Raw genomic sequence first — 18,816 nt, 5'->3', positions numbered from 1 at the left:
TCCCTTGGCTTAGTCTTTTTCACTTTCTCAACGAGGCCTGTCCTGACCACTATATTTAAAATGGGAAACTGAGACAAACTGAGACACTCCCTTACCCTTCACTCTTCTAGCCCTCCTCCTCTTGCTATACATGGTCCTTATCACCTTCTAACATATCATAAGCTTTACTTATTTATTACATCTATTATCTAGCTCTCCCTGCTAGAATTTAAGCTCCACAAAGTCAGAGATCATTATCTCTTTTCACTGGTCACAGGTAAGTCCGAACACTTAGAACACTTAGAAAATGCCTGGAACATAGTATAGACACAACAAATATTTGGTAAATGAACAATAAATGATATTGATCTCCATCTCTACTTTTTCCTTACAAAAGAGTTGAAAATCACCCTTAACCAATCATAGAACAGAATGCATCAAAGGACAGTTGAGGCCCAGTTTGGATCCCCTTCTATATTGTTCTTACTCCCTTAATTACAACCTTAGATTTAGCTTATATATTCCAAGACTGGCAATGTTCTGTCCTTCCCAAGTGGATATTTCTGCATTCTTTTTGAGGGCATCAGAGTTTTACGCTGGCCATTTTCTGTCCTTAAGCTTCAGCAATGACACAGATTTTAAAGTTCTTTTGTCTTAAAGACAGAAAGGAAAAGATGTATAAATTGGGTTATATAAAGAGTGAAGTTTTCTACAAGGCAAAGCATCTCATAAAGTCAAAAGAAGAAAAACAAACTGAGAGAATGTATTTGTCACATTCACGACAAACGGCTAACGATATACTTATGGAGAACTATGACAAACCAATAAGAAAAAGACCAGCAACCATTAGAAAAACAAGCGAAGGAAATGAAAGAAAAGGACAAGAACCAATTTTTCATGGGAAGAGATTTAATCTTACAAAAGGAATAATGAATATAAAAAATAAAACAAGGAGTTACCATTTTTCCTCTATCAGAGGCCAAAAAACTTGAAGGTGTAATGTTTGCAAAAATGTAGGGAAATAGATATGCTCAGTTTATGTACTTTCGGCAGGCATGCATACTGGTGCAACCTCTTTGACTGTATAGGCAATCATAGGCAAATTTATAAATGGACATACCCTCTAAGAGGATGGTTTTATTCACTGTATTTTCCTTGATACAATTTGGATTTTTACCACGTATACATATTATTTCTTCAGTAAAAAAGTTAAATCATTAGAAAAACATTAATTCTCATTGACAGGAAGACCCTCCTTCCTATTCATACAGCAACATTTTACTTCCTATGTCACACCATGAAGCAGCCCCCAGCAGCAGTAGGCCAGAGTTGTTTTCATGTCCCACATCCCGGCTAGGATTATTCCAGGGCTCTGAGGGCATCTGCTTAGATCTATCTACACATTCATATTTTTTCCCTTCCTTCCTTCCCCTTATTTCAGAAATAGTTCAAGAGGACTGATAACTTGATAAAGAAGTTCTAAAATAAAGTGGATCAAAGTAACATACTTCTCTGCACAATTCATAATATTAAATTTTGATGAAAGGAAACTTCTGAATTATGCTTAGTTTAGGTTATTTTAATAATGTTGCACTTCCTGAATACATACATAACAGCAGAAAAAGTTTTCCCAGAACACAGTAGAAGGTTGGGAGTAGTTAGCCAAAATTTAAAAGTGGTTGTGGACAAGGTACCCTTCAAACTGGGTTTAAGATTCCCTTCTGAGAATGAAAATTTGAAGAATCAAACTGTGACAAATGAGATCAGTAATCTGTAGCAATCACGTAACAAAAAAGATTGCCTTTTAATATTTGATTAGTATTTGGGTTATATCCCAAATCCAATCAAAGTGATCCAGCTATAATTTTAGGATAGCAACACTTCCACATGACTGAACTGAAGAAACCTTAAACCTCATCGACTATATGCTCTTTTGGGAGGCAGAATTATTGGGGGTGGAGAGTGCACGATACATATGAAAATGGCAGGTTGGAAAACATTAGTCATGTGTCCCCAAGATGGAGCAGAAGAGGTTTTAACCAGCCAACATTCAGCCCACTTGGAAATGTTTATCCCCATGGAATGTGTGTATCAAGGAAGTGCCATTAAGGTTATTTAGCCTGTCCCTGGCAACGATTCCATGTTCCCTGTACTACCTTCCCATGTTTATTTGCCTTCTCACAGGCCACTGCAGTCAGCCTCACAGGATGCCATTTAGTCTCCTAAATCGTATGGGGGATTTAGAAGTCATTTAATTTAACATCTTCCCAATACAGGAATGCACCCTGCTATGGTTTGAATGTTTATGTCCCCCCAAAATTCATGATAAAATTGAATCCCCCAAAGCAATGGTACTCAGAGGTGAGGCTCTTGGGAGATGATTAGGTCATCAAAAGTTTAACCCTCGTGCCCTTATAAAAGAGGCCTAAGGGAGTTTGTTCACCCTTTCCACCATGTGGGGATGCATCAAGAAGGTGCATTCTTTGAAGCAGACAAGCTTCAATAAGCCCTCATCAGACATTAAATCTGTTGGTACCTTAATCTTAGGCTTCCCAGCCTTCAGAACTATGAGCAATACATTTCTGTTGTCTATAATTACCCAGTCTGAGGCATTTTGTTATAGCAACCTGAAGGGACTAAGACACTCTCTGACTTGTCATCACCTTCTACTCCAGACCCATCATCCATGATCCTTTCAAAGAAACTTGTTCTGCCAGTCCCCGAGTAAACTTCCCATCCAAGCTGCAGTCCCAGGAGAAACTCTTCAGTCCTTTGTAAGGCTCCTGAAACTCCAATCCACTCTTAGGAAGTAAATGGGTAATGTTCTCACAACTTTATTTGGCCTTAATTGGGGGAAAGGAAACCAATAAAACTATCACTTTAATTTCTTTATTCATCAATAGTATCCAAAAAGAAAGAATCAGGAGTTACAAAAACAAGTTAAATGCAATATGGAAGCCTACTAAATACAAATACAAGTTCACAAACACATATGCAACAGAAACTTGTTTAGATTGTTTCTTGAAGTTTGACTATTTAAAAACATAGGTGTAAAGGAAAGACATTCAGACTGGTCCACGTGGGCTTGTTAGCAGGCAGAGGAACCCTGCTTTCAAAAACTGAGAGTCCAGAGTCACGGCATGTGGGAAGGTTTCCATGGACACTGGATCTTAACAGATGCTATAGTGTTTACAAAACTACACACACAGAGAAAGCCCAAGGAAGCCTGCAGGCTAAGCCCTATGCCTTTAGAGGGCTGAAGGAACCAAACCTGATTTAATCCTGTTTGCTTCATGCAAAACTTTATGCAAGACTTCCCAGACTAGGCTATTTAGCAGCTTTCCATGAATGGTCCTCAGATCATGTGATTCTATGGCATAGACAACAGCTGCCCTATTTACACAGAAGCAGAGGAATGTGGATTTGCTCTTGAGAGTTCAATGTTGCAGGATAGAGTAGTCTTGGATGGTAACCACTGTTCTAAATATGACTAGTGAAGAGACACTGTGGCTTTTTTGCTTTTAACAAACTGATACTCTTGCCCTCCTCCCATAGTGTCCAAGGGCTGGCAAAACTTTTGATTAAGGCATGCTGCTGTGAGTTCTCCAAGGCACTTGGACAGGGAGCTGCATTTCAGACTGAACAAGTGGAGTTTGAAGAGAGTTTTTAGATGGGATTGATACACAAAAGCTTAAAATGCTGAACAAAGTGGATTTTCTCCTTTCAAATAAGAACAAGGAAAACTAGAAGGAATTATATTTTTGGCACAACAGTTTCTCACAGTTGCTTGTGCATTACAACCTAAATAATTTCCTTCTGATGGTCTTTAATCTACTTTCTACAAATGAGATCTTATGTCAAGGCTTTAATCTTTGGTATTCCAAATGCATCTTAAACAGGGTAGTGAGTGGGGTTAACTATCACAGAAGTCGAAAGACACAAGACTAACTGTAAATGACTGACCTCCCCAAGTCATAGTTTTAGGATTAAATCTCCATTTTCTTCCCCCTGTTGAATTACAAACTTTCTTTTATCCTCATCGCTAAGGGAATGCTTTCTATTTCCAGCCGGAGGTTAAACATGAAATGCAAATATGAAGACAGAGTGGGGTGGTTCTCTTTCCCACTCTCTTTCTGCTTTACCCATGAGGACTCTGTATCACAGCACAACTTGTAGCGTCATCAGGCTGAGATCAAATTTGGTCATCTTGTTTTTGGCCATCTGACATTTCTTGTTCTAACAACGAGATTTCATTTATTCTACAGAGAAGAAGGAAAAATCACAGGAACCTATTTCCCCTCTGGACCAATGATCAGAACCACAGAATTTATAACTTATCACATCAAAAGGCTAGTGCATTCTTACCAGCTACTGAGGAAACTGAGGTCCAGAAAAAAGAAGAGAGACAGGGCCAACTCACTCTCCTAGTTAGTTGTAGGCCAATGAGCATATTGGTAGGCTGGGATATCCTAAGCCCGCTTGGCTGTACTTATCTCCATCCTTGGGAATACTGATTTGCCTGAACTTCTCAGAATAAATAAAAACAAATTAATGTTTGGATCTCGAAAGTTTTTTATGAAGATGCTTCCTCCCCTGGCTTCGGTCTAAGGCACCCCTTGCTCCTCTGGCAGATAGTGGACTGCTGGAAGCTGGGGGGCCAACTATGGGCTGCATCTAGTATGTGGCAGGGTGGGGGCATCTGGGTTATTTGAGCCCCTGCACCAGGAAGAACCCCAGACTCCTTCCACCTATGAAGTGGTGGGACTATTGAAAAATAATAAAAAAAGCTTAATACCTAGTCAAGAAAATAAAATATTAAAAAACAATAATATAATGATAATAATTGAAGAATAAAGTCAACTTGCCAAAAAAAAAAAAAGTGTTTTACAGAGAAATAGCACCTTTGGTCAAAAGTATTTTTAAAATTTGGTTAGGTTGCCAAGGGCCTCAAAGTATACAAGTATCTGCATCATTTGGGTGTACTCTCCCAGAAACTCCATCTAAGTCTGAGGGACACTGGGTTAACTAGCAGGATGGCTATGTATCTAGAGGCAGTAATTGGGACCAAGAGATGCGTGGATGCTGGAGGTCTGTCATGCTGACGGCAATGGAAAGAGGCTGGAAGCAGAGAGCGTTCCTCTCTGTGGAACTTCCCAAACCTCTCCTCCAGGGACACCCTGCTAAGTTCTCTCTGGCATTGTGTGCACTCTCTGTAACCTGCTGACAGATGCAGTAAACTCAAAAGAGGTTCAGATTTGGGTTTGTTCCTCTTTCAATCGTGATGCAGTTTCCTTACTAAACGGCCCCAGAGCACCGTTTGCAGTGTCTCTTAAAGCACTCCTAGAAATGAAGGCTGTGGCCCTTCCCCTCCTAGCCAGCCACTTTCATCTCCTTTATTGCAAAACAAATAAACAAAATGAAATTCATTGCTATATAAGCAAATACTGGTGATTTGGCGACTGTAGCAGACACTCGTGTATACTGGACTCAGCGCTGAAGTGGAAGAGAAGATGCTGGGCTCCAGACACTATCCTGTGCCGCCTCATTAGATCTCTTTGGTGCTCACTCTCTTGGTCTTTTCAGCTGTTTCCTTTGAGATGTAAGAGAAAATAGGCGTCATGGAAATATTAAACAACTGTTGGCATTTATTCTTCAAGACTATATAGCATTGGCATTTACAAGCTTATGCTGAATTTTAGTTGTTTACTTGTCTGGCTCCTCTGTGGACAATGAACAACTTGAGAACAAGAACTATGGCCTATTCATGATATGGTCATGCAGGGGCTGTCTACTGAATTAAGCTGACACCATTTGGACTCCTATGAAACAAGCAGATCAGACATTATGGTTCCCATTTTAAGAATGAAAAAAAATGATGTTAAATGGAAATGCTACAAGATGTTCTGAATCCAACAAGTCCAAAGAAGTGTTAATTAATTACAACAGGTTCTGGAGGCAGACTGCCTGAGCTTCAACGGGCTGTGCTACTTTTTGGGTGACCTTGGGCATATTGTGAAATCTTCTGTGTCTCAATGTCTTCAACTGCAAAACCACAGTAATAAAGTACCATCTCTTACAACAGTGCCTGGCACAAAATGGCCAATAAGGACATACGAAGATGCTCAACATCATCATTAATCACGCGGGAAATGCAAATCAAAACCACTTCACACCTGCTAGGACAGCTAAAATAAAAAATAACAGTAACAAAACCATTGGCGAGTATGTGAAGAAATTGGAACTCTATGGTGAAGATGTACAATGGTACAGTAGCTTTGGAAACCAGTTTGGCCATTTCTCCAAAGGTTAAACATGGAGTCACCGTATGACCCAGCAATTCCACTCCTAGGTAAATACCCAAGAGAGCTGACAACATGTATCCACACAAAAACTTGTACGAAAATGTTCCTAACAGCTTTATTTATCAGGGCCCCCAAATTGAAACAACCTAAATATTCATTAAATGATGAATGGGTAACACAACATGTGGTATATCCATATAATGGAATGTTACTCAGCCATAAATAGGAAAAAAGTACTGATTCATACTGTAAGAATGAACCTTGAAAACATTATGCTAAGTCAAAGACCGAAAAGGCTATACTGTTGTATGATACTACTGTAATATGTCCACAACAGGAAAATCTATAGTTAGAAAGTAGATTAGTGGTTGCAAAGGGCTGGAGGAAGATGAGAATGGAGGGTTACTTCTAATGGGTATGGGATTTCTTTCTGGGATAATGAAAATGTTCTGGAATTAAGATAGTAGTGAGATGACTGACAATCTTAGGAATATACACTTTAAAGGGGTGAATTTTATGCTATGTGAATCATATTTCAATTAAAGAAATAAATTTTAAAAAACCTGACAACAGTGGCTGATATCTAGCAGACACTGCTGGGGTTCCATCCATAGCCCCTTTGTGTTTAATGTTTCGGTGTACACTGGCACGACTTCCTACCTATGCTAGCACCTGCATCTCTGCCTGATGCCTTTCTCTGGCTGCTGTAGCCTACTCTGTCCACACACACTGGTAGGCCACAAATGCCAGGGAATTATTGTTTCCCAGTAGAAGCCCTCAGCCAGTGGCTGATGGGAGTTCTTGTAGAAACAGCCCAGCTTCATCCCGACTCAGGCACTGTTACTCCATTCCCAGAGATCCCCAAGAGCATTAAGAGCCACTTGTTAACAGTGGTAACATGCCTGAATACACACTCTTTATTACTTCCTTCCCTTCCTGGACTCATTTCCCAAATCTCCCCCTGGTGTTTCCTGGCATTGCTTCCCAAATAAACTATGTGTACTTGCATCCTTGCCTCAGTATCAGATCTGAGGGGACTCACATCAAACACAGAAACTTAAACATATTAGCTATTATAATTCACTCTGTACTGTCTGATAACTACTGTATCCTAGACGAAAGTAATTCCTATGAAGTTTTTTTTCTCCTTCATGGGATTGAACTCATTTGGAGACTCAAGACTGGTGAAATCTGAAAAAGCAAAAGTCTAGAAGCTTTTGTTTCTGCTTAAACAACTGACATGAGATTTCTATACTATCAGTAACAATGATGACAAAATGCACATCGAGAATGATTAATAGATATGAGCAATTACTATTAATAGTAATAGTTCTGTTTGCTCATGTCAAATATTTCTTATCAATAGTTTAGCAGTTCTTATGACCATTACATTCCTTAAAAACTTCTATGTCAGAGAGAAGGCTAATACTACTACATTTGGTCTACAGACAGGTAATGGAAGGTGCAATATCCTATATTAAGACTACATAATAAGCCAGTAGGAGGATGGGCCAGGAGTTCAGCAGTTCCACAGTATGTCAGAGGATCACTATTCTGCTAAGAACTCTTTCCCCAAGGAAGCCTTTAACTTAATGACATAGAACCTGAACAATGTTCTTATTATCTTCTTGAGTATCTGGGAAGGAGACTCTTTGTTAACCCCAGGCTATTTTCTAGCTAGACTGATGTTGAACTTAAATCCTTTCTGCTGTGGCCCCAATCCACTACTTTCATACTCACTGAGTGCTGACTATATACCAGGCCCTGTGAGACTGCGAGGGTACAATGATGAGCAAGTTACAGAGCCTGCTTTCAGGAGCTCACAGTCTTTGGGTCTGGACACTGGTCATGACAGGATACACACTTCCTTAAACCATGCTCATTTGCAAACCACTTCCACCTCATTTGCAAATGACCACCTGCCTGATTTTGCCTTATGTAGCCACTCACTGAGCTGTAACCTATACCTGTTGAGACCTACTGGGCCCTGTGAGGACTTCATCAGGAAACTGTCTGTATCACAGTTTGATAGTACAGGGGATGGGGTATCACTCAAGATCTACTGTATTGAACAGAGCATGCCTCCTTGGTCTCCTGGGGCACTGGGCAGTGTTTGAGTGGTATAGGGCCTGATGGCAACAGCAACACCTGAACCAGCATGGAGGCTACCATTCACCTGATGCTTCTGGAGCTCCTGGACGTATCTGGTCATCTCCTCCTCTGTCTGAGTCTGGGCCCCCTTCTGATTCTTTCCTGCAAGAAGAACCAAAGCTCAGAGCAGTGGCAGCTGTGGTAAGCCAGTGAGGAATTCGCCAAGATCTACCTAGAGGCTCTCAATTCATCTCCCATTTAACTTGCGGAAGGAGAGGTGAATTACCCACATTTTCTAAGTATGAAGGCATGAAGGGGCCCTGTGTAACTGATATCTCCAAGGTAACACACTGTAACAAAGCAATCTATCCCAACTCCTCTCTGGCTTTTGTTCCTTTAACTGCTTAGCACATCCCTGCCAGAAGCTGGCCCTGCAAAAAAAGTTATGGTGAAAACCTGGATCCTGACACAGGAGATTCCTCTGAGACAATGACTCTCAGCCATTCACACACCATCAAAATGTCCTGGAGAACATTTGAAAAGATAGCTGTCTAGTTCCACCTTCAGAGGTTCCGATGTAATTGATGTGAGGTGGGACCTGGACACCAGTACTTTTTTTACAAGTCGTTCTGGTTGGTTCTAATGTGCAGCCAGGGTTGACAACCATTTCATCAGCAATGTTTCTCAAACTTGCAGTGATAAACAAAACAAAAACTACACAGGTTCCCAAGCTGCTCTTTTGCAAATGCTGATTCACTATGTTTAGGATGAAATCTCTATGCTTATCAAGAAGAATGTTGACCATTAGGAAACACTGCTAGGACGTATCTTCCAAACATTGCTATCAACCTTCCCCTCACAGCAGTTTCCCTTGGCTCTGCCTCCACCTGGCTTCACATCTTGATGCCCCTTTTTGCCTGTCCCATTTTGATTTGTGATCTAAGATCAGACTGCTCTCAGGTACTAACCTGAAAATGCCCCAGAATGCTGGCTCCACAAACTCCTCTCAGATCCATGGCCTACACATCCATACGTGCTCAGACCCCTGGGGCACCACCATCTAACATGGATTGCTCCATGTTATACCCACACAGAGTTCTGGACTTGGTCATCCAGGGAGGATGAGCAGCCCACAGCTGAGTGGCTGTGGAAATGGGCAGTGTCCCATGGGGCTGATCATTTGAATTTTGTCTGATGCATGTGATAGAGATTATTATCCAAATGACCACGCTTATTCTGTAAGCCAACTGCATACCAACTGCCTGCACCTTAGAAATGGAGGGCTACCTTTACAAAGCCAGAACAGCAGCAGTTAGAAGCGGAGAGGTACTGAATGGAGTTTAGGGAAGACAAGTATAGGATGCTTCATGGTTGAGGCAGGCTAGGCCACTGACTATTTTGAGATGTTTTTTGTTGGTTTCAGTAGCAACTCTGTGTTTCTTCTGGAGATGCTGGCTTGGTCTTGACTTCCAGGAACTTGTAGGAATTTCTAGTCTCTAAATAGCCTCTTCCTGTTCTTTCACCTGTCCCTGGAGTTACATTGCTTTCCTGTCTTTCCACACCAAAAACAGACTTGGTCCTGGGCAGTGGTAGGCCAGTGATACCTTAGACAGTACTGGACCATTTATACTGTTGGTGTTCTCTAGGATCCTTGTCTAGAAGAGCCTCCTAGTTACCATTTAACCTGATCTTCCTGAACATGATCCTAGGTTCCAGCCAGTTCTTAACACAGTTAACTTTTTTTTTTTTTTTTTTTTTGAGACGGAGTCTCGCTCTGTTGCCCAGGCTGGAGTGTAGTGGCACAATCTCGGCTCACTGCAAGCTCTGCCTCCTGGGTTCACGCCATTCTCCTGCCCCAGCCTCCCGAGTAGCTGGGGACTACAGGCGTCCACCACTACGCCTGACTAATGTTTTGTATTTTTAGTAGAGACGGGGTTTCACTGCGTTAGCCAGGATGGTCTCGATCTCCTGACCTTGTGATCTGCCCATCTTGGCCTCCCAAAGTGCTGGGATTATAGACGTGAGCCACCACGCCCGGCCGACACAGTTAACTTCTTCAACTTTTTTTTTTTTTTTTTTAAGACAGTCTTGCTCCGTTGTCCAGGCTAGAATGCAGTGGTGTGACTATGGCTCATGGCAGCCTCAACCTCCCAGGCTCAGGCAATTCTTGCACTTCAGCCTCCCAAGTAGCTGGACTACAGGCATGTGCCATCACACCTAGCTAATTTTCACATTTTTGTAGAGATATGGTCTCGCTATGTTGGCAAGGCTGGTCTTGAACTCCTGGGCTTCCCACCTTGGCCTCCCAAAGTGTTGGGATTATAGGCATAAGCCACTGCCCCTGGCTGATATAACTTTAGGTTTACCCTAGCTGGTGAAACTTTTGGGCCTGGTTCCAACTGACCTTAAGGCAACTCTCTGTCGCAGACCTAGCTTCGACACCCTTCTCTGTCTTGCCTCCACTCTGAATGTCCCTGGTTCTTTGCTAGGGCTCGGCTTTAAGAGTCCCTCTTGATCTTTGGCATCATTGTAGCCCAGGACCCAGATGGGACTCCAGTGGTTCCAACATAACCTGTAGCCTCACACTGCCCCCCAAACTCTCAGATTTCTCTGTCTCCCCAGACCACCCTGCACACATCTCAACTAGCTCAACTTTCTCTTTTTAAAAAAGATTACCCATCTCTGTTAGTTGAAAGAGGGTCTACAAACATTTTTTCTTTTTCTGCTGGGTATGGCAAGGAGAAGTCATTTTGTCTTTCAACCACCAGAGTCTTTTGCTATTTCCTAAGGTGTTATAAGGATCAATGGGTTAATATGTAAAATGCTTAGAAGAGAGCCTGGCAAATGGTTCTTGCTGAGTAAGTATTTGCTTTCACTGTTACTATTCCATTATTATTTTTAATTATTATTAAATAATTATTTTTATTTTAACATTTTAATTATTAATTATTATTTTAAATTATTATTCCATTATTACTATTTCCATAATGTTACTATTCCATTATCATTTACTTTTGCCCTGGGTCTTGGTCCTCTCTTATTCCAAGCCTCTGGAGTGACTTTCAAACTGAATGCCTATAGGATAAGTGCTTTGCCCTCAAAGCTCCCCACTTGGGGCTCCAACCTTACAGGTGTGGGTCTGCCAGTTGCTCCCTGGGTTCCTTGCTCCCAGCCACCACCCTCTTCTCCATCATCCCCACCCCAACTTCTCTCATGCTGATTTCATGAAGCTCTCTCCTTGCTGTTTTTTCTTTCTTTCTGAAGCACAGCTCACCGTCACAGGTCATGGCTGTACAGACCCAGTTTCCACAGGCACAGACACAGCGGTTACAGTCCACCTCAGTCTCAGCTCCATCTGCATACGTTTCATCCTCCAGGGCACACTCTGTTGGGCCAGAAATGTGGGGCAACAGTTTAGTTGTGAGGGTGGAACAGGGCATCTTTGCTACAGTCTGTGCACCTTACCCTTTTTTCCCAGACAAGACCTGCCTGTCACTCAGAAGCACTATATCTGAGCAAATGCCACAATCAACCTAAAGAATGTGGGGTCCTAACTTCACCATGGGAATAATGGGCTGGGGCCCAGTTTAGAATCATGGGAGGGCATTTCTCAGCTAGCTCTGGAGAGTTCCACCAATCCTCTCTATCTTGGCTCCTACAAAATGCCTCCATTCCCTACAGCTTTCTATTTCTTAGGTTAGGCATACTCTTCTCAGGAGGGTTGAAAGATGGGTTGAGGCACTTGAGAAACTCTTGGAAGCTGAGTTTCCAATCAGCATTTTCATCAGACAGTTCAATGAGAGCATCAACACAGAGTCCCCTGAAACAAAACACAGGATAAATGTGTTAGCAAGACCTTAGCTTCACTCAGAAGAAGGGAAGTAAGCATCAAGACCACATACACCCAGGGCTTCCATAGGAGGCCAAGAAGATGAATGCTAACTGTAACAGCCTCTCTGTACACTGACCCAACACAACTATTATCCATCCTCACCAGTGCAGGCATCTAACCTTTAGTTTGTTATACTGAATGTCAGATCACTCCGGCTGTTCAAATGTTCCCCTTAAGATGACTAAAGTTTCGTGAACGGTTTTGTCTACTTTGATTGACAAATGTTTTCACTGCCTGCACACCTTCCACTAGCAATTGCCTTTCCCCATGGTATACACATGTCAAGTCAACCAAACTAGGAAAATCAAAACAGAAGAGATATGACAGATGATATGAAAAGAATATAGGATGTGAAAGAATATGAAGTTCAAGCAAGAATCACCATTACCATCATTCTAGAAAGAGATTTTCAGAAAAGCTTCTAGAACTCAGCTCCATTAATTCTTCCTTGGGCTGGATTTGAGGCCTGGCTCAATAAATGAACTTGGGCTAGTTATTCAACTTTTCTGAGCCTGTCTTCCCATCCGTAAAAGGAGGTCAAGAAGCCCTCCTTCACTGAGATATCATGAGGCTCAAACGTTGAAATTGTAAAACATTATGTAATTTCAGATTATCAAAATGTGAAGGATTTACAGAACCTATACTTTAAGGTCATAGACTATTATTAAAGAAGAATCCTTCTAGAAACTGTGCAATGTACTTCTTTTGAAAAAAAGAGATGCTTTTCCTATTTTTAATTCTTACTGATGCTGAAACCACATCAAAAGTTTCTTAGCAATTAGTTTTTATTAATATTTATTCTGGAATAATACCATAAAAGTAGATGGGCATATATCTGTAACAGTCAGGGCAATCGACATGAAATAGCACTAATTACCTAAAAATCAGAACAAAGCTACTTTGGACCTACAGTTAAGTAATAGATTAATGTAATTCCTTCAGAAAATTAATCAGTAAAACATCACCCACAACATTCAGAAACAACTTGCCCTGATGTGCCCTTGGCAATTTATTTTAAAATTATATTCTTCTATTCCTTGCAAGTTCTGACCAAAAACAATAACTATTTGATTAGATATCAGTGGTACTCAATATATTAATTCATACTTTCATAGAATAGAACAGGACAGAATTCTCATTTTGCTTTTTACATGACATTCTCTCACTGGTGGCTCTTTTGCAGGTGGGAAAGGGTTTAAGTCCCCTCTCCTAGGCAGTCTTTCCTTGTGGATCATTCTCTGACCCCTTGTTCCTCTCACCTAAGCAACTTGTTGTTCTCCTGGTCTGGATACGTGGTAATATTGATGGCAGTTTCATTCTGTTCCACAAACTTCAGGAATTCGCTGGAGTCCAGGCAAGAGTCACCATTATCAAAGTTCTAGAAAGGGCATGACGAGATCATTCAGTAATGTTTTGCAGAACCCCTGTTCCATCATTGCTCCACTCAGCTGACCCGCCTCTGATTCATCTTATTCTTAATACATTCCAACCCTGCCCTGGCCTCAGAGGGTCATGGCAACAAATGCTCTAATCCGTGGGACATGCAGAGAAGGTACCTGTGCCCAAGATGAAAGAGGAGAAGTGCCTGGGGAGAGGAGGCAACCTGAACAGAGGCCTCTGGGGTCCCTAAGCACACTGTGTGGCCCTATCTCTGACACTGCCCTGTAGACACTTTTGACTGTACCTTTGGGTACAGACCAACCTCCACATCATGTTCTCAAACCCTGACGAACATGTAACAAGAGTTTAAAGTTGCAAGCTGTGAATCAGAATCTCTGTAGCAGGTCCCAGAACATGTTTCTAATGAACTGGTCAGGAACAGCAATGCAGATAACCCTCTGAGCTCACTTCGGACTTATAAGATCATTTCTTGTTGCTTGATTCCAGCCTCCTTGTCCTGTTCTCGGTGCTTAACTTTCACCTTGGTGCCCGTAACTGATCACATCAGTGAGAACTCAGGCAAAGCCCTCAAAGCAATAAGCTACAGACAGGGGTCATCATGCAAAGTTCCTGCTCCTCTGCCCTGTGGGCCCCACTGCAGATGTGTGCACAGGTCCTCAGATCACCCAGCTCAGGCTGTCCTCATGACCCAGCTGGCATCCCACGAGCACAAAGTGAGGGGTGCAGTGAGCTCACACATTGTTCTCTATGGCAAGATGCTAAACTGAGACCTCAGCCATCTGGGACCATTCAAGATACCTAGGCACTAGCTGCAGGAGGGTGTCAAAATCAAGACTGATCAAATTCCAAGTTGCATACTGCTGCTCTCCTAACAAGTTTCGATAGCATTTTCCCCTTCCCTCCCAAATCCTTTCCCTAGGCTGCCTCATGCTGCTGCCCTGGGAAAGGATTAGCTTCCCCATATTACTTTCAAGTTGGCTCCCCAGATGGTGCAAGGGATTCTGGAAGAAACATCTGTCCAAATTTCTAGATAGAAAGGCAAGATGTAGCTAGCAACTCTCTCCTGACTGCCACGCATCACAGGTGTTCCACTCTAATGTTGTATAATGAAGGTGTGCATGAAACAACTATTAGGACTATGCTTAGTACGTACTTACTATTCTTGTCCTAATTCCCAAGAACAGGTCTCTGATGTCCTTTATTCACTATACGATTTTCCCTGAGAAACTTCCCTAAGTGTTTACCTTGTGAGGTCTTGATTAAGTAATCGAAAATAATTAAGTAAGTTTGGCTGGGGGCCACTGTTAGTAGCACAGGACTTTCTTGAGTTCAAATGCTGCATGTACTGGGCAAATGGGAGCAACCCTCAAAGACCCCAGTGTCGTCAGGGCCTGATGATGGAATGAGCGTAGGGAGGGGAACCATCCAGCACTAGCTGCAGACCCAGTGCCACATGGCCCAAGTGGGCACCATGAACCTGGCAACCACAGTCCAGCTCTCAAAAGGCAGTGCTGTGTACACACACTTCAGTAGGACTAGAATCAGGCCTGCAGCTGGGGGAAGGTCCAGCCCATGTGCTTTCTCAACTCAGGAGGGCCCAGGGCTCAACTCCCCAGACCAGAGCTGTATATAGAATCCACAGAACACAGAATTCTGGTGCCTGCCCCAGAAACAGCCTGGAATTCCTGGGGGGTCTGCCTGTGAGGTCCTCCTAATCATGGACCATGAACCAACCTAATTCATTCAGCCTCTCTTCAGTCAGTCAGTTACAAAGACCTAGTATCTCTCTGTGCCTGTAAGACCTCTCACCAACAGGCAGCTGCTGACCTAGGAGGAGGCAGTCTTCCTTTGAAGACAGCAGCACATAAGACTCTGATAATTGTCAAAAAGTAGAAAATGAAACCTGTTTTCTCCTGGAAGACACTGCCAGAGTGTCTGGGAAGAGGGGATTTTATGTCTGTCAGTCATGATCAAGCTTTCTTAGATGCTCGGGTGTGAGAATGCCCTAGAGAAGAGCTACTTTCTCAAAGGGCCTTACAGCTTTCAGAAGGGAGCCTGTAAAAGTGAGTTGCTGCTGGAGGAGATGGAGATGTGTTGAGGGGAATGTGGTCTAGGTTCTTGGGAATCAAATCTAATAGCAGGTGTCAGTGATGCCCGAGGCGGAGTGCCATCGAAGGGCCACTAAAAAATGCTTACAAGGTCCCAAGTGGCCCTTGGAAAGGAGTGTCCTGGGTCCCATACCTCCTATGCTGTAATTGTAGGGCAAAGTCACTGCTCACAGCAGGCCCTGCAGGTACCTTTGCCATTCACTCAGCTTTTGAACAGTCACTTTCTTTACATTACTTTTTGTTCCTGTCCAACTCTCCTGGCTCAGCACTATGATGTGTTTTTCTGTAGAAGAGGAACCATTCTTGCCCTAAGGGCTCCGTAATGTGGGAGTGGTTAAGACAGAGGACAGAGCAAGAAAGGATGTGCTTTTTCATCTGGGTATGATCTCAAAAACTTGAAATCCAGAGACTTAAAATCTGCCATAGAGGAGAGAAATCTCTATATAAAAATAGTAACACAAGTGAAGTCTTAACCAAATATCCATTTGAAGCCAACACAGTACTTCTTCATCTGTAGGTTCTATAGTGTCAGAAAGAGAAATCCACAGACTAGACTGGCATTGGCCACATTAGGTGGCCTCAGAGCAGCCAAAAAGTCCCTCATGTGTCTGAAGTTGCTCCCAAGTCCCAACTGGGTTGGGCCCTGGAGGTATGTGAGGGAGTAGATGGCTGGGGCATCTACCTAGATGTCTATAAGTGAAGAGGGCTTTGGTGCTTGCATGGAAATGTGGGTATCTGAATATGTCTGCGTGTAGGATGTGTCTCCGTGTGGCATGTGAGTCTCTGTATGTGGTGTGTGCGTGTGCGTGTCTGCATGTTTGAGATTGAGTGTGTCTTTGTGCTTCTGAGTGTGATGCGCCTGTGTGTGTCTGTGTTCTTGTCAATCAGCTGTAAGAATGCCCTTAATTGCTGCTTCTAACTCTCAAGTTCTGTGAAAGATCTGCATGCCATGATAGCCCGAGCCATCACTAAATATTATAACCTCCTTAATTTCTCTTTGTGAAAATAGCATCTCTCCTGCTCCCAAGTGGAACACTCTGTCTCTTCAACTAATTATGATAGGGAACAGCAATATCTTTAAGTTCAGGAAGAATCTCTGGACCCATGAAATGCCAGTCCATTGATTCTTCTCAGATGAAGAATCTCTCCAGGCCATGGGCAGTCAAGTTAATGACTTAGAGAAATGTCAAACTAGGCAGGAAAGAGGCTGAAGTGGTCCCGGTCTGGGTGCAATCAGAGGGTATTTTGTATTAACAGCCAGCTCCATAAGGTGTCATGGGGAGTAGGGGACAGAGCTTGGCCCTAACTGACAGGTTCTCCAAGACCTTTGTGGCTTTAACTGCCTAAAGGCAGCAGCACATGTGTGTTAGATCCCAAAGACTCCACTGCTTACTCCCACTAATAAAGCTGGTGAGAAGGCAACTTTCATGGCTTCATCAATGATCTATGATGAGGAAACTCAGGGAGTCTATACAGGTTTACATTTCCTGTGGTATGGGAAGATGTGATCAGGCAATGGGAGAAGGAAGCTTCCCTTTCTATGGGCCTGAATAGTCTTCCTCCTACCTCTGGATTACCTTAAAATACTTGTCTAGGATTTCACTGTAGTTGCTGCCTTTAGAGAACCAGCCATCTGGAATGATCTCAGCTTCCAGCCACTGGATGATGCGACGTCGGAGCTCATCACGGTTGGACTGATAGCAAACAACTGCAGGAAAGTGGAGGATGTCAGCTGGAGCAGTCAGGGGAGGACCCCAATGATATCTGGTACCCATTGTGTGGGAGGATCGGTGCCCACGGAGACAGGATTAGCACATCCAGGGTACACAACTGGAAAAAGTCTAGCCCAGGATTCAAGCTCCCATCTCTAAAATATTTGTAAAGATTGAGAATATTGAAACAGAGAGATTTTGCTGCTTATGTGAGAAATAACTAGAGCAAAAAAATAAAGGATACTTTCATTAACTTTAGGAAGCTGAAGGGGAAAAAAATCAATAAAGCAGCTCTCTTGACTCAAAGATGAGCTGAAATACATGAATAAATGAGAATATTACAGTTTTTTATGCCACTAGATTTCTGATTTTCTCCAGTTTCTCCCTTTCTCACCAACTAGGTCCATCCAAACTTTCCCCCACTTACAACTGTATACCACCTACATCGTCCTTTATTATGAACAAGAGAATGTGAAGCCCAGCGAGGGCCATGTCGAAGCCATGCTCTGGACAGCTGTTTTCCACTGGAAATAACAGGGGGTGCTGAGAGTTGAGTGGATGGGGAAGCAGAGGAGAAAAAGCTTTGGCAAAAGAGAATTCCTGGAAGACAACACATGTTGCGGGTGAAAAGGGCACTGGGCCAGGGGAATGAAAATCTGGGAGTCCTTCCCTAGTCTGCCAATTACCAGCTGTGTGATACAGAAAACTCACTTAGCCTCTTCGAGCCTCAATTTCCTCATCTATATAGTAATTACAGTACAATCTACTTCACAAAGGCTACTATGAGAATCTAAGGAAAGTATGCGCAAAAAAGTTCTGTAACTATAAATCATGATAAAATTTTAGTGATCACTAATAGAAAACCACAGAAGTCTTACAGGCACCTTCCAGTTATCTATCCCCTTTCAAAAAGAGTTGTGCCTTCTATTTGCTAGTCCCATAACATGAACATGTCTTACAGGATGTTGAAAAACGAACTCAGTGGCTGTCCTGTTCATGCAGTTCAATCACTACTCAGGAAAAATGGGAAAACACAGTCAACATTCTGACCCAACCAGCTGCTTCAATTGGCAAACACACACACACACACACACAAATGTAGTTTTGCAGCTTTTCTGAGCTGTGTTGAGGAGTGGCCAGTTCTGGGACACAATTCTGATGCACAGAAGATCTTATGAGCTTGGCAGGGATTGTGGAACACAGTATTTCTATCATGAAAAGAATGTCCTCCCCGAGATGCACACAGTAGAAAAAATAGGCACTCACCTGGGCTGGCAGATGGACTTACGGATTTCTTCTCTGCAAGACAAAAAAAGAAAATGTGTAATGCA

General features: G+C 42.6%; 1 protein-coding gene and 1 non-coding gene across 2 annotated transcripts in view; both read right to left on the bottom strand.

Moving 5' to 3' along the window:
- Window positions 1–868: 868 nt before the first annotated feature.
- Window positions 869–18,816, bottom strand: part of FSTL1 (follistatin like 1) — a 57,050-nt gene continuing 39,102 nt past the window's right edge. The window contains 7 exon segments of the mRNA NM_001244587.2: window positions 869–5,569; window positions 8,458–8,534; window positions 11,647–11,757; window positions 12,080–12,192; window positions 13,524–13,642; window positions 17,351–17,481; window positions 18,752–18,784. Of these exon segments, the coding sequence (NP_001231516.1) occupies window positions 5,525–5,569; window positions 8,458–8,534; window positions 11,647–11,757; window positions 12,080–12,192; window positions 13,524–13,642; window positions 17,351–17,481; window positions 18,752–18,784 (629 nt within the window). The 3' untranslated portion in view covers window positions 869–5,524.
- MIR198 (microRNA mir-198) lies at window positions 4,230–4,291 on the bottom strand. The gene has a single exon (NR_032059.1). It is a non-coding gene; the product is annotated as a microRNA mir-198 (primary transcript).

The sequence above is a fragment of the Macaca mulatta genome, chromosome 2 (genome assembly GCF_049350105.2).
Source record: "Macaca mulatta isolate MMU2019108-1 chromosome 2, T2T-MMU8v2.0, whole genome shotgun sequence".
Classification (NCBI taxonomy): Eukaryota; Metazoa; Chordata; class Mammalia; order Primates; family Cercopithecidae; genus Macaca; species Macaca mulatta.
Note: the sequence above shows the minus strand (reverse complement) of the source record. Positions and strands in the feature narration are given on the sequence as shown.